The sequence below is a fragment of the Micromesistius poutassou genome, assembly GCF_964030765.1.
Source record: "Micromesistius poutassou genome assembly, chromosome: 7".
Classification (NCBI taxonomy): Eukaryota; Metazoa; Chordata; class Actinopteri; order Gadiformes; family Gadidae; genus Micromesistius; species Micromesistius poutassou.
In genome coordinates this window covers 3,091,923-3,107,717 of record NC_140277.1, presented here as the reverse complement: position 1 = coordinate 3,107,717, position 15,795 = coordinate 3,091,923, and the positions used below count along the sequence as shown (strand labels likewise).

Below are 15,795 nucleotides of genomic sequence, written 5' to 3'. Positions count from 1 at the left end.
TACACAAAAGACATGAATTAAACCAACATCTCCACCAAAATAACATTGTGTAACTTACAGGCTCTTCCATCTAGATGCCAAGCAATACTGTGGTATCCCTCATTGAGCACCCCCATCCCCACCCCCATCCAATGGATCCTCCCCCTTTTACACACGCACACACAATTTTCCCAACACAGTGATCAACTAATTTAAGATTAAGAGACTCCATGTCTTTCGATTATTCAAGGATCCTACTGTGAACTTAGTCTTTAGTTAGTTACATTCCTGTGGTTATCTTGGACATCAAAATTATTTTTGTACTACTATACCTGTACCGTAACACACCAGTGTGTAGCATCTGTTCCAACCCCACAAACAAAAGTTATTATACTGCAACTATCTGTGTGTAATCAAAATAGTTTAATGGAATCCAAATATTATGGATTTTATAACCTTTTTATAATCCTAATATTGGCACACAGTTGTTTTAGGTCATGTCCCATACTTCTCTTCCACTGAATGTGTTGGACTGGCCCTTTTGGGGTTTTCATGTTCAGATCAAATGAACCGAGAATGGTTTCTTACCCTGTAGTTTAAATCCAACGACGGCATCGCCAAGGCAACCAGTGCCAAAGCTCTCGTCACTGTTATCGAGGCGGCCCGGACAAAGGGGTAATTCACAACAGGATTATTGTACGTGTGAGCCGGTCTGGTAAGAGTGCAGGCTTAATTCCTCCCTTCATGCTGATTACATTTTCCTTTAGTTCAGCAAACAAGACTCCCGTCTACCGGAGAATCTGGCGTGTCACAAACAATTATTTCATTAACTCTGCCGAGTGTGTCCCTTTGTGCTTTTGGCGGGATGCCTTTCGTGGGCTGATACTAATGCACGCTCAAATTATAGTTCACACCTTTAATGAATACTACCTCAATCGCAGTGCAGCAAATGCAGTGATCACTTGTAGTGGTATGCCTGCAGTTGGTTCATTGCATTGAAAACATGTTTTTGCTGGGGATGGTTCTTCGCTGTGGCTCCACTGCCAATAGCATATCTGTGAGCCATACCTCACACTAATGGAGGGCTTCTTGTGTCACGCACTGACCCTGAGAGCAAGGCTAGGTATCGGTACCGTCAAACACATTAATATCCTCGACCTGAATAGTACGAAATCATGGCATGTGTGTATATATATATATATATATATATATATATATATATATATATATATATTCACCTTAAAACAAATAATGGCAGTTATTTCTTTCAAAGACAGTTGTGAGTATGAGGCCACCAGTGAATGGTCTCATACTCATGCTGTGGGGAGTCACCTGTTGTAAATTACCCAGCAGAGAGTCTGCATTCAGCTGAGGCAATTCAGCTCTGCTCTCGCCTCCTCCCCTGCGTTCCTTCCCCCGGCATAGCTGGAGTGTTTTCGAAGGCCTCGTCTTGACTCTGCGCTCTTGCTCGCTTTTGTTTCTCCCCCCCCCCCCCCCGAAAGGACTGCTTCTGCCTTGTCAGCGGATTGAGCCCATTGTGCATAAGGTCCTTACTACAGCAGGGGATTCATATCAGTGATCAGAAAATAACCTAGAAAATAAACTAGCTAGGGATGGCCATTTTAAGAAATGTCCTTGATCGATCATTGATAGAATTAACGATCAATTATCGATTTTATCGTTATTTTTCTATAGGCTATTTAAACAATTCCCGTTGGTAGAAAATTCAAAATACTGCATGTCTCTCTCAATGATGCCTATGTGGTGGTTGAAAAAGACGAACAATGCGCTCTTAAACATGTTCAAAAAGATCAAGAGTTCATTAACAATTCAAAAAGACAAAATCTGTATTACAGAAGAAGAACTTATCGCCAACAATAATCATACAAACCAGTTTAAGTTTGAAAATTTGAAAATAATGAATGTAGGCCTATGCGGCACTCGTAAAAGCCGAACAATGAACCTATGGCGCTCTTAAACGTTTGGAAACAATTCAAAAAGACAAAATCTGTATTTCAATTCCCATAAGAACCATTCACACACTCACACTATGCAACACAACCTCCTTTTGATGGATGAAAAATATCACGTGATCGACAAAATTCCTAACAATCAATGATCGGTCATCGATTTATCATGCCCATCCCTACTACTAGCCCTTAAGTCCCTGAGATCTGCACGCCCTGCTGACGGCTGAAGGTCTTGTGTGAATGTCTTTATGTATCGGGTATATTTGTGTTGTACCAGGACCATCGTACACAACCCATACCGACTCATGTCTACCTCAGTAACAGGATTGCTGTGAACATACCCTTATTCAGGGTCAGACCACCTGCAGTTCCAGAGCATAGGTTAACCAATTGTTGTTTTATCCCAGTGCAAGGAACATAGCCTCGGTAGCCTGCCTGCTCTTACTTTCGCTTTGACCATGGCCTGCTGCGTGTCTCACCACAGTCCTGTCAGTGTGTTGAATGATGCTATGCAGTGTAATGTTTCCACACCTGCCCCAGCTGTGTTCTGTCCTCCCTGTCTGCCCCACACACTTATGAAGGTCTAATCAACCGTGAATTCCAAGAGACTATTTTTCCACATGGGTGGTGTGAGCCAAATTGTAAAAGAGCCGGTGTCTCCAGTTAACCTCACCCCCCTATAAAACGTGGATGTCCCACAGGCCAAAGCTGACTTGGTGCTGCCCTGGCTGGGTTTCGTATTTTCGGATCACGGTGTGTCTGTCTCATACCCCCCCCCCCCCCACACACACACTTCACAGGAGGTCTAGGAATTCTGCTTCTTTGAACTTGGTCCACTTGATTAGTTTTGCATCTAAACGTGTGTGTGTGTGTGTGTGTGTGTGTGTGTGTGTGTGTGTGTGTGTGTGTGTGTGTGTGTGTGTGTGTGTGTGTGTGTGTGTGTGTGTGTGTGTGTGTGTGTGTGTGTGTGTGTGTGTGTGTGAGAAATAAATAAAGGACACAAAATATTGCTTGTTTGGTACAAATTGGTAAAGCTGTAATTTCAATAAGCGCAATGATATTGTTTTCATAGTTAGCACACACACAGTTGTGTTTGTGATGTGGCTGTGTTGTTATCAATGGAAACGGCAAACACCCCTCTATTTGTGTTGGCATGCAAGCATGACCAATGTAAATCTGGCCAATAATTGGTTATCAGCCCTCCCTTGTTGAGTCGGGGAGGTCTGGCCGCCACAGCTGTCTAGATAACCCCATTGCCCCCACCCACTCTGGACCATTCAGCCATTTCGGTTTTAGATGGGTTCTTTTTGAGGATGCAAAGAGCGCTCTTTGTTAAGGGAAAGCTGTGAGTGTTTTAATTCTAATAAGTGTGTGTGTGTGCGCAGTGGTAAGGAGTGTGTGTGTGTGTGTGTGTGTTTGGTCGCCGGTGTAAAGAGGATGGAGGGGGTGGGCGGTCATGTCGACTTGGTGTTGTCTGGATCAACTCAAATCATCAGGTATGGGGCCAAGCTGCACTTAATTCTAATGAGGTGTTTATCCGGAGGGGCTATGTACACGGCAGTGTACAAGACTCTGCCTCTGAATCCCATCTGCCAGAACCCCAGCAGCCACAGAACAGCAGGACGTGGCCCTGACTTGACTGGGGCTTGTCTTGTCCAGGTGGGCACAGGGAAAGCATTTTGTCCATGGTGAAAAAAATAAAGAACAATTATGTTTCTTACAATGCTAGGCTTTAATCTGTTCTACCTGGAAGGTTTAAAAGATTGACATTTGATTCACTTCAATCAAACTAATCATGGCTGTAGATGGTTTAAATGAAAACATGCCTTTTGGTATAAAGACAACAACAAGGAAACATATGGCCAAACAGGATTTGTTGCTCTTCCTCGTATGATACTATCTGCCTTTCTGCTTGTCATGCTGTGGCTGGTTGACAGAGAAAGTGGTGATTCTGTGTTTTTGTTTTGCCGTCTCTCCAAAATGTCCCAGGCTTCTCGTCAGCTTGTTTTTAATAGCTTGCTGAATACATTCAGGGTCTGTAGTTCCTCCCCTAGCTTTCCTCTCGCTTTTTAGTAATCTGGTGTAGAGAACCTCTTTACCGCCACTGCAAATATATTGCTTTGAGTCCAGCGTGTTAACTCTGCTCTGTTCTGTTCGTTAGTAAGACGGTAGCCTTTTCACAGCATCAAACACCCGCAAAGTCCTTCTGTTGTTCTTTGGAATGGCATGGATCTGAAGCGATGCTTTGTGATAAGTGGGTGTGTAAACCAGTCTTATCTATCCTTTACAAATTGTCTTTTATCGCCCATTCTAGAAAAATACAAAATTATGTTAATACACGATAATCAAGCTCATTTGGTGTTTATTTATTGCTCGCTGGTGCACCGCACAGTGTTTATCTAATTAAATGTCGCCCATTTACTAGTATTTATAATTCCTCCCTGGCTTCACTTTAGAAGCGTATCACTACTTTATTTTTAATGGGGGTATAACGGAACATTGTTAATTATGTGCTCTACCTCCAAGCCTCTCCATTCACCCCCTTAATGATCACAAGTCGTTAACGCTATAGCTTACAGCCATTGATCAGCAATTACAAATAATAATCTTTTATATCTATCCATCACTACGCACACCAAGAAAAAAATGGCTTACTGGTGGAATAACAGTGGAATGAAAATGAGTTGAACTGACAAATTGACACTTCAACACTGAATAACACCATGTAAAAGAGGCCATGATGTTGATTTAATAAGCAACTGTGCACCTGCACCTGAATGTCTGCACAATGAAGCTCCTTGTTCAGCCAGCAGGTTCTTAGCTCAGTCTGTCAGGTTTAACGATGGTTCAAGTAGAGCCGCAATGCACACTGCCTGTGTAAATACAATCTGGATATGTGGATTTGAAGTGTATAGGAAAGCAACATGGTTTAGCGAAGATAGGCCCTTGGAGAGGAGCTGTATTGGTACTCATACAAGTCTGTGGTTAAGAGAGTGGGTGGTGTTGTCCTTTTTAAAAAATGTTTTAAATGTTTCTGTCATTATTAGGAAGATGATGTTCTTCTCAATGAAATTGTGAATTTCCAACAAGTTTAGACAACTGTTGTGTCATGCATGCTAGCTTCAGGCAGCTGACGCTCTGCATTCGGTGAGAGACCATGGCTTAGGAAAGCTGAATGATGATCATAGTCTTGATGGAAACACTCTGTTTAAGCTTGGGAATCACAGGTTAAAGCTATCAAAGCAGGCTGAATGCTGATCTATGGTTCAGTGCCTATAGATACCTGCCAACACTCATAAATATGCATCAGGCCATCTGTTGATTGCACGCGGTCTCTGTTGAAGAGAATCTCCTCCCTGGTTTTCCACGGCCCCTGGCTGGCAGCCACAGCAGCTCCTCAGCATATGTATATTTTGTGTTGAGCATTGAGTGTTTTTGAGCCACCATATACAGTACATGCAGTATTTTTCCTTTGGGAGAATTAATCTTTGAATGATATTGCCCAGTCGTTTATATTTTCAACCCAAAGTTGTATTTCCCTTGGGAGCAGGTTGTTTGGCAAATATGCAAAGTATATGGCTCTCTTTTAGGCCATTAACGTGGTCATGAATCTGTTGAACCACCGTGCATACGCTCGCAGGCAATAAATAGGCAATTCCTTGGCAACGGCCCCTAGAAGCCGGGAGACTAATGTGGAAATAATGAGGTTGCCCTTTAAAATAAGTTAGAGAACTCAAAGCCCTCGACGCGTTGCACGCACTGTTTATTTTAGTTGTTGCACTTCTTGTGACAGAGGCCGTAATGCGCTGTGCGAGTGTGTTCATCTACACAGACGTTAGGGATCTGATTCATGTTCTTTGGAAAGCAACGTGCAGCCCGCCGAGCCCCATGCATGACATATTGCGCAATCGCAATGCATAAACACGGCCATTTGCAGCCGTGTCAGGAAGCAATCATTAAGACGCTGATGTCATCCGGTGTCAAGGCGTGTGGAGGGTTGAGGCGCCTCTGACCTCACCTACTGTGCTACAGTCATGCCTCACCCTGTGCTTCTGAGAGCCATGATGGCATTGACCACACACATTGTAGTGAATCATGATCTCTTCCTCCATTTTCAAAGAACCCACTCTTGAGAGAAGCGTTTCTATTGAGCCTTCCGCCTTGTAGTTTGCATAGGAGGCTAATTGGAATGAAATGAACGGCACCAAACAACACCAGAGCCAAGTTTTAAGATGCATATTTTAAAATAATTACTAGATAATTGTTATACACCGTGTACAATTCAGACCGGAATTCAGACCGATAGCCCTTGTGCATGGAGCCTCTTAACAGTGCACATTTTGAATAGCAGGACGCCCCTCCGCCAAAGGCTTCTTGGCTTACTGTGTTCAGTCCTACTGTTCCTGAATCCTGAGTCACCTCGTAAATTCCCAGCGATGACGCAAGAGACGCTGCTATTTATCCCGGGAAGCTGCTGATCCCTAAAGCCATCCCAGTTGTCCCTTCTCTTTGCTGGGTTCTTTTCATACTTCCCCCCCCCCCCCTTCCCTGACATGTGCAGCAGAGAGTGTGAGTGTGTATACACTGTGTTGCACCCCGATGACTCATGAACCAGGTGGGCTTCACCCACCTGCTGCTGCCCCCCCAACCCTACTATTAGACCGCGGCGTGTTTGCTGTTTTTTTTCAAGGTTTTGCATTGCATGACTTGACCCCCTTGCGTCTTCCCCCCCCCCTGCAGACCCTGGATGAGCCCCCCTACCTTACGGTAGGGACGGACGTGAGCGCCAAGTACCGAGGGGCGTTCTGCGAGGCCAAGATCAAGATGGCTAAGAGGCTGGTCAAGGCTAAGGTAGGTCTCACCATCTCTCCTCAAACTGAAAGTGACTCTGCCTTGGGACATGGTAATACAGGCACCATGAGGCTCCTCCTCTTTATGTGTCAGAACGTGGCCACTATAGCTGCGTTTAATCTCTTTCTGCTGGGGGCTGTCCCAATATAGCAAACAAGCTTTGTTTTTAGACACTTTTGTTTTGATGGTTTTTTTCAAGCATCTTCATGCGACCGTTTAGACGCCATTCCTGGTCTGTGATGTGCCACAGCCACCAACTGCTTCAGCTGGTGATATCTCTAGCTCTCCTCGCTCCTCTGTCTCTCTGTCTCTCTGTCTCGCTTGCTCTCTCTCTCTCTCTCTCTTCCCTACCCCCATGGACCTGAGCATCTGGGTGATCAGATAGACTGATCTCTTGGCTTCGTGTGGGAGGAACATGGTTTTGCTTCCTGGCTGTCTTGTGGTTCCTTTCACACACTAAAGCGTGTGATGTCTGTGGTACAGGCGAAGCATCTGGAGCTTTGCTTGTTGTCTTGTTGTTGTCACATTACCCAGAGACAAACGGTTTCCCGAACACATGTCCATAAAGATCACAGGTCTGCGGGTCTGTGTTGAAATTAGCCTAATGGCACATTCACTGGGACCTACACTAATGGCTTATGGGAAAAGACAGTATGGGGGGGTTGTCACGTATTGAGTAAACACACTAATCGCACACTGTGTTACACAACCATAACCATTGAATCATTGCAATTAGTTGTGGGTTGTTGTGATTTCAGATATTCCACTATACCAAGAGTCTCTCTCTCTCTCTCTCTCTCTCTCTCTCTCTCTCTCTCTCTCTCTCTCTCTCTCTCTCTCTCTCTCTCTCTCTCTCTCTCTCTCTCTCTCTCTCTCTCTCTCTCTCTCTCTCTCTCACTTACTTTGGTTCATTAATCTGACGATGTGGGCACATTGGAGTTGGTCGGGAGAATTTTCATGTCGTGGCATTACGCCTAATGAGTGGTTAAAATACCCGCCCAACACATTTGTAAAAAGCCCTCCCTGACAAAACCCTGGCTTGCACGACCTGGTATTACCCCCAGAATGTTTGCATAGGTAATCCCTGGCCTCCACAGTGCAGTATCCTCATGGAGTGCATGGAGGTTAGCGACACTAGGGTCAGGTCTGTGGAGGAGGAAATTAGTTTTCCCTTCAGTTTAACCACAGGTTCACATCGGATGTTCTGTAATGGTGTTCTTTAATCACCTCTGTTCTGAAGAATCCCTGAAATAATCTACAAATGAGAATACAAGTGTGATGTAGTGTGATGTCCATTTTCTCCATGTCTGGACTCAATGTTGCAGGATCCTTTGCTTTGCTACATCCAAGCTGTCATGCCCTTGTATAGGTTGAAGAAAGCCCGGTTTTAATTTGGCCTCACGCGGTTGAGCTGCCGAGCCGTGGCTTTACAATAGCCTGGTGTTATAGACAAGTCTTCAGCCAGTGCTTTTGGTGAGCCACACCAGGCTTCTCTCTCTCGCTCTCACTCTCGCTCTCTCTCTCTCCTCTGCCCTCCTCCTACCTTTTGTCTTGCAGAGGAGAGGCTTTTTACCGGTCCCTGAGCAAGATGGGGAATTCCTCTCATCTGTGGCGCGAGAATGCAATTATCTCAGAAGCTGTGGAGAGGGCCAGTTTTTATGTAACCTTTCCCTTCCTGCTTTGTCTTTTATGACCTGAAAGCTGAGGCGTCTCCTTATCTTTGCAGAGGTGTTTTGTTATTACCCTCCTGCCAGTTGTGTTCCTCTTTTTACCCCCCCCCCCCCTCCACCCCAACTGATCTCGTACAGTGAGACCTTAGCCCGTGCTTCTTCTGCTGTTGCACGATTCAGAAAGAGGAGTTGAGAGGAGGAGGAGGAGGAGGATGATGAAGAGGAGCAGAGGGAGATGGAGGGCTGTCTGGTTTTTGATGCCAGCGGGCTTGTTTTTCTTTACAGACAAGAGCAGAGACACACAAGCTTTACTTAGCTCGGCTCCTCTGCGCTGCTCTGCTGGAAATGATCCTGAGTGAGAGCGTGGGACATGAAAGGGATACACGGCTGGCAGTTTGTGCTTTCATTTACCCAGCAGCACCCAGGAGGAAACGTGGCCCGTCCCAGTCGTACCGCACAGGGTGGAGCGCACACTAACTCAGCAGAAACTCACCCGTACACTAGTTTAGTGGGTTGAGGTTATCACCAAGTACGGTGAGGTCATTGGTAGGGATACGATTTGGAAGATACCTCACGATACGACAATTATTGTATGCCGACACTATTTGTATTGCGACTGTAAGAATGCGGCCATATGTTATTGCGACTTTTTAAAAGAATATCCGAATATACTCTGGCTTAGCACTACTATTATGTGACCATCCAAAGGGAACACTTACTAAGAAGGTGTTCCTCACTCAATTACATCCCCAGTGAGTGCAGTAAAGTATTTAGTGTCCCACCTAGGCAGCCTGTGCATTCTTCCTGTATAGACTCCTAAACAGAATAAATGTCTTTAAAAAGAGAAATACACAGAATGGGAATTTTCTATTCAATATACAAGGTGGGGGAAGAGAATTTTAGAGTGGGTAAAACCAATGTTTGCTCTAGGCTTGTGTTCTGCTTATGCATAAGCCAAATACAAGCCTAGGCACACACTTTGGGTTCATGTCCATGTCTGCCCTTTTTTTCCATCATGTGGTAAGAACTTCCGACTCCTCTGCTGTGGTGGTGTAGTTCATCATGTTGTGGATGCTAGATTACTCCCGGCGTGATGAGATTAGGATCTACTAGGCCTCACAGAGCCTCTGTGAGGGTGGGGAGTGAACTCCCGGGATGGAGGGAGAGTCACACTCTAGCCCTTTAAACATTCACAACAGAGTAACAGAACCAAGACATTCTCCCTTTGCAGTTATGCAGGCTATTTTTCATGTTGTGTTTTTCTGTTTTTGTTTTTACCTCCTCCCACAACCGTCTCTATTCCTCAACTTCTATCAGTCATCGAGGGGGAGAGAGGGGGAGAGGGTTTTCAGCAGTCTATTGTGGACACCTCCAGTCAGCTATCCATTGCAGCTATGCAGGCTACTTTTCATGTTGTGTTTTTCTCTTTTTGTTTTCACTACCCCCCACGACCATCTCTATTTCTCAACTGCTTTTGCTCATCAAGGGGAAAAGGGGGGATGGGAGAGGAGTGGCAGAGCAGTCCATTGTGGACACCCCCAGTCATAAATCCAGCCAATGGGGTGGTAGTGGAGGCAGGGACCGCATGCTACCCAGGCTGAGGGGGTTTAACCTACACAGCCCCGGAGGCCTTCTCATATGGGAGCTCTTTCTCTTTTAACTTCAACTTACTCCTGTTGCTCATGAGCCCCCCTCTCCTCTCTCTCCTAGGTGACCTTTAAGCCTGATCTGTCGACCGCCGAGGTACAGGATGAGCACATCAAAGGGCCTCTGAAGGTAAGCCTATTCGATCGTGTATATGTATTTCTTTCAAAGAATGTAGCTCTTCCTTTAAACAAAAGAAAAAATCTAAAATAGGATTTGAGTGGGAGTAGAAGTGTATGAAAAATGGATTGCATTTACAGCATCTGCTGGACGTGTGAACACAGAAAATTGCTTGTATTTCGACTGATCAATTTCACAAGAAGGGTTATATTCAGGGCATATTGAACGAATGGCAATTTGTCAAGTAGAACCTTTCTGCCCTGATTCTATTCAGTGATCGACGTGTGTGCAGCTTGCCTGTTTTTTTTAATTACCCTGCTTAATAGATATTTGGTGAACCCGATACAGTAGATTCAGACCCGATTCAGAGCCAGCCCATCGCTAGTTATGTGACTACATGACTATGAACTACAGCTCAGTACTGGTCCCATTCTGTTCCTCCAGGTGGGGGCCGTTGTGGAAGTGAAGAACCAGGAGGGGGTCTACCAGGAGGCTACCATCAATAAGCTGACCGATGCTAGTATTTACACTGTTGGTGAGTTCACTGTCTTGACACGCACGCAGACACACACACAGTCCTTAACCACTGCTCATCTTTGTACGATGATTTTATTTTTGGCATCTGGCTTAAATGGTTACCCCCCCCCTTACTTTCCGCTGTTCTGTTTTTTTGAGGGGCGTCCTTGAAGTGCTTACCCAGCTCTAAGGTCACATGCTGTTGTGCAGGATCTTCCCCAGTCTGGGGGGGAAGCTGCAAAAATGTGTTATCGTCTGTCTCATCGTGAAACCAGAAGTCTGTGTTACAGAGAGGGGAGAATGAGTGTGGCCGTGTACTCTGTGTTGATGTGTTTGTCCGTGTGGTGTGTGCGTGCGTGTTTGTCTGCGTGGTGTGCGTGTGTGTGTTTGTCTGCGTGGTGTGTGCGTGTGTGTTTGCACGGACTCCTGGCCTACATACAGCAGCGCGGCTTACAATTGCTCTCCCCCATCTCCGCAGTGTTTGACGACGGGGACGAGAAGACCCTGCGGCGGTCCTCTCTGTGCCTGAAAGGAGCACGGCACTTTGCAGAGAGCGAGGCGAGTCCCGCTCACGTCTTCGTCCTGCGCTTCTACACGCATCCACCACTTTGTTTAAGAAGGGAATTATCCTTAGTACCCACAGGCACATTGTGCACACGTTTGTCCCTTCAAACAAACCACTGTTTACGTTAATATGCTGTAAAGGAAGGATCCCATATTGCAGCTTGAATTTAAACTACAACTTTGTTTAAAAAAGGCATTATCCACACATTATGCACACTTTTGTCACTTGAATCAAACCACTGTTTACATTTAAAAGACTGTAAAGGAAGGACCCCATATCACGGTATTGTGGTTAAACTGCACGTGAATTTACCGGCACTCACGTGATATTTGCGATATCGGTGTAAACTAGTGTTTGGGGTCGGTGTAAACTGTTTTGGGGGGTAAGTCAAGACAATATAGTTCAGTTTAGTACCATTTATCACAATTACAATCTCGTGTGGGTGCTTCCGCGGCTTATGTCGAGATGGGTTTGGACAACACACATCCCCACTCTAAGCCCTTTGGACAGGCAGGGATAAACTCCCGCCAAACCCCCTAGCAGGAGTTCCTTCTACTGGGAAGGCTAGGAGGGCGATACAAATGGATAGCCAATTGAGACTTGTCAAAGCACGGCAACAAAGCCCCCCTATAAAAAGCAATCAACGTCAGGCCGGGTTAAGGCACTCGCCCTTGATAACATCCAGCACTGCACACTTCTTAATTACCCCGTCGTACAATATATCGTGTTCCTCCCCCTGCTCGTGTTGGTTTTAATTTGATCCTGCGAGCGCTAACTGTCTCCCGTTAATGGTCTCCCGTCTGTCTCTCCCCCGCAGACCCTGGACCGGTTACCACTCACCAACCCCGAGCACTTCGGCACGCCTGTCATCGGCAAGAAGGGCAACCGCGGCCGGCGCTCCAACCCTGTGTAAGTGTCCTCCATCCTTCCCGTAGCGCTCCCGGTGGCTGATGGGAGTTGTAGTGCGTGGGTCATTGTCTGTTTTAACTGAGTAGAGGGAAAACCAAATCTCCTCGGGTCACTCTTTTCTCTGTCACTCCCTCTCTCTTTCTCTCCTGCTCTTCTCTCCTTCTCCTCTCTCTTCTTTCTCTCACTCTCTCCCGATCCCTCTCTTATATTGTCTCTCTCTCGGCCCTCTGCGTCACAATTGGCCCGCGAAGGCACATAGGAGATGGAGTCCACGCTCACTTCCTCCTGCGACCTATTCGGGCGCCAGAGCCAGAATGGAAGCCTTGCCTGTGTAGCGTGGCCACAGCACCCTGCCTGGGGGCCTACGGCTTGAGTTTTGGCTTTTTACCTACCACTCTCATTCCGATGGTTGTTTCTGATCGTTGTTTTTGTGGAGGATAATGGAGGCTCCTCCAGGTATAAAGAAGGGTCCTCTGTGGTACAGGATCTGATTTACCAGCGTCACCCCCTTCCCCTCCCTAATGGCTCCAAGAGAAACATCAATATGACGCTCCCCACGGTTGGTGTACGTTTGACTTGGAGCCGCTCCAGATGTGTATTAGCCTCCCGACCCGCTCCCTGCCTGTGAGGACTTGGCCCACTTTAGTTTCACTTGTGTGACCGAGCCCAGTGTTATTTGTTTGGTTTTGTAGTCCTCCTGTCCTTTGCCTTACTTATGGATTTATTCATTACTTTCATTACTGTTAGTGCTTAGGTTAGTGTTTTGGTTGAACTCGTGGTTTTGATCATTTAAGAGTGTGGATATTAATTTGTATATTTTATTTGATTGGTGTGCTCCAAGTGTTACACGTGTGAATCAAAGCTTTCTGCTCTTGTTGCTCTGGTAAAGGTTGTGGTGGTAGTAGTAGAAACAGCCTGGCTGATTTACTGATTCTGATTGCCTCCAGGCGTTGTGTAAGATGTGAACTGTGCTTGCAGCCGGCCCGGTGAAGCATAAATAGAGGGCTCTCACTCCTGCTCTCAGGCTCCCTGCTCCACTCTTGTTTTCCTCCAGTCTCTCACTCTCGTGTTTTTATCGCTTTTCATTCTCTCCCTCACTCACATTCTCTCTATCATTCTCTGCCATGCTTTGAGAGACACTGAGACGGAGAAGGAGAAACCTGGTGAACGTTTTCATGTTTTACTACCTTTTACTGTTATGTTTGAGACGCCTGTGTCTAGTCCAGACTCTGCTTTGAGGATAGTGTGTGCATTCCATTGATGTTGAATTTAATTGGAGACTAGCGAGTACTACAGTTGCAGAAGTCTGGCTGAGATCAGTTTTTTGTGAGGTTATCAGAATGTATAGTCAAAACATGTTGGAACCAGAGTAAATTATTAGATATGTATAGTTCAAACCGATTTATGGTTTACGTGTGCTTTCTTTGCAATTCAAGCAATCTTTCCAGTATAAATAATGCACACTTCATCATATGGGTAAACAAACCACACAAACAGAAAACATAAGGAATGCTGGAGGAAAGTGTTTGAGTTTCATTCGCTTTTCTTCTGCAAAGATAGAAATTGCGCTAGCATCTGAGTCCGACTGAGCATTCCACGGGTAGGAAACATGGCAGAACCAAAGCTCTGCTCCTCGGTGACTGCCTATTGAAGCTCTTTGGTAAAGTACAGCATGCCTGTCTAGTGGCCACATCAGAGGGAGGGCAGTGTGAAAGGTGCTGTCAGACCTGAGAGGTAGGATTGCGCTAAAGCACTAGATGGTTTGAATAAAGAAGGAGCTTACGGTCTGATCTCAAAGATAAGCCAGGCATTTCCATTTCATCTTCCATTGAGAAGGTTGTTTTTGCAAGATTAGTCCCCTTGCTCCTCGTTTGATGAGGCAATATACCCCTCGGATATGACTTGTGGAATGTTTCCACGTAAGCAGGCGGGAACTGCATCAACAAGCAGCCGCAGCAGTGTTGTGACAGCCCCAATCAATAGGCTGGTTTGGATTGAATCATGTCCGACACACAGGCAGCACTTCTCCGGCTGGGGTTAACCATCAACAGCAGTTCTTGGTGTTGACGCGTTGGTGGGGTTGAACAGGGGCCCGGTCATGCCCAGCCCAGCCCAGCTTCACATCATGGCACCCGTTATTTATTTTTTTACGTATCGTCCAGTTGACCTTTTTTGGTTTCCTTCCTGCAGTCAAGAAGAACAGTCGTCCTCATCGTCCAGCGAGGAGGAAGAGAATGAACAGCAGCAGAATGAAGAGCTGTTTGGCAAAGTGGTGTGTGTGGAGGGAGCCACCGCCGGTGACAAGAAGAAAACCACGTGGTACCCAGCACTGGTGAGATCTCCCTCTCACTCTCCCTCTCAAACTCTCAATCTCTCGTTTTCTCTCTCTTGCTCTCTCTCTCTTGCTCTCTCTCTTGCTCTCTCTTGCTCTTGCTCTGGCTCTGGCTCTCTCTCTCTCTCCCTCTCTCTCTTTCACCCCCCCCTCCCTTACTTCCTCCCCCACGCCTGTTACAAAGCAACACTAGCAGTGCATCTCACAGTATACACACTCCACAAATATCACATGTAGCCTTCTCTGACTACGGTGGCCTTTAAACCGACGGCTGCTGTACTGCTGTGTCAGATAATTGATCATTTATAGGGATGAGACGCCTGCAGATACCTGCTTGCGTATGGGTATGAGCAACTTTACTACTCTAAAGAGCAGAGTGGTGTGTGAAGCACTGACTTTTTCCCTGAGGATTTATGGCAACAAACATGTCCTTGGAGCGAGCGTGATCAATCCGTCCCTCTACTTCATCTGTCACCCTCCCTCGCACTCCCGGGCTCGTTGGCAAGCGAAGAAGTGGCCGCCGTTGTTTGTTTACAAGACGACACATGTAGCGCAGGGGATTCATTGGGTTAGAGGTGGGGAGGCCCCTGTCCCTTTAACTCTCCCTGTGTAGTCAGCAGGGACCCGCCTCCCTCGCCTTGTTGTTCTGCGTTCCCCACCACCGACGTCCCACCGCTGCCCACTGTAGTCAGTGCTGCCTCCTGGTGGCAGCCAGGCGTAACCGTATCGCCGTGGAAAAGTCGTGCCTTATTTTGTTTACATCATCACTGGCTGTGGGGCAATCAGGCAGAGGGAGTGTGGAGGAGATTTGAATGAGCCAGAGATGAGAGAGAACTAGAGAGAGCACGGTGCTAGCAGAAGGAGAGAGTTTATGCAGGCGATCCAGGAGAGAGAAATGGTTAAGTCTGCAGGAATTCAGCTCTCGATATCGGCAAGGCGATATCTGCAGACAGCATAGCTTGCAAGACATCAGTATGACATTTGGGTTGTATCACCCTTAGGCGTTATCATACTCTGAGAGCCCCTCAGTCCTGCACGCATGCATGTGCACACACAAAGTATCTAAAGTGCAGATTACTTTCTTGACTATATGTTCCTTATCTTCCCCCCCCCCCCAAAACCACCACAAGGTTATCTCACCGGACTGCCATGAAGACATGAATGTGAAGAAGGACAACATCTTTGTCCGCTCCTTCAAGGATGGCAAATTGTGAGTCATCCACACCATTTCAAACAGCC

At 46.3% G+C, this 15,795-nt stretch overlaps 1 protein-coding gene across 1 annotated transcript in view; it reads left to right on the top strand.

Annotated features, from left to right (window-relative positions):
* The window catches only part of arid4b (AT-rich interaction domain 4B), a 40,825-nt gene that overhangs the window by 5,217 nt on the left and 19,813 nt on the right, over nucleotides 1-15,795 (top strand). Inside the window, exons 3-9 of the mRNA XM_084470248.1 lie at nucleotides 6,690-6,800; nucleotides 10,181-10,246; nucleotides 10,679-10,769; nucleotides 11,229-11,308; nucleotides 12,133-12,224; nucleotides 14,415-14,556; nucleotides 15,687-15,766. Coding sequence (XP_084326374.1) covers nucleotides 6,690-6,800; nucleotides 10,181-10,246; nucleotides 10,679-10,769; nucleotides 11,229-11,308; nucleotides 12,133-12,224; nucleotides 14,415-14,556; nucleotides 15,687-15,766 — 662 coding nt within the window. The remainder of the gene's footprint in view (nucleotides 1-6,689; nucleotides 6,801-10,180; nucleotides 10,247-10,678; nucleotides 10,770-11,228; nucleotides 11,309-12,132; nucleotides 12,225-14,414; nucleotides 14,557-15,686; nucleotides 15,767-15,795) is intronic.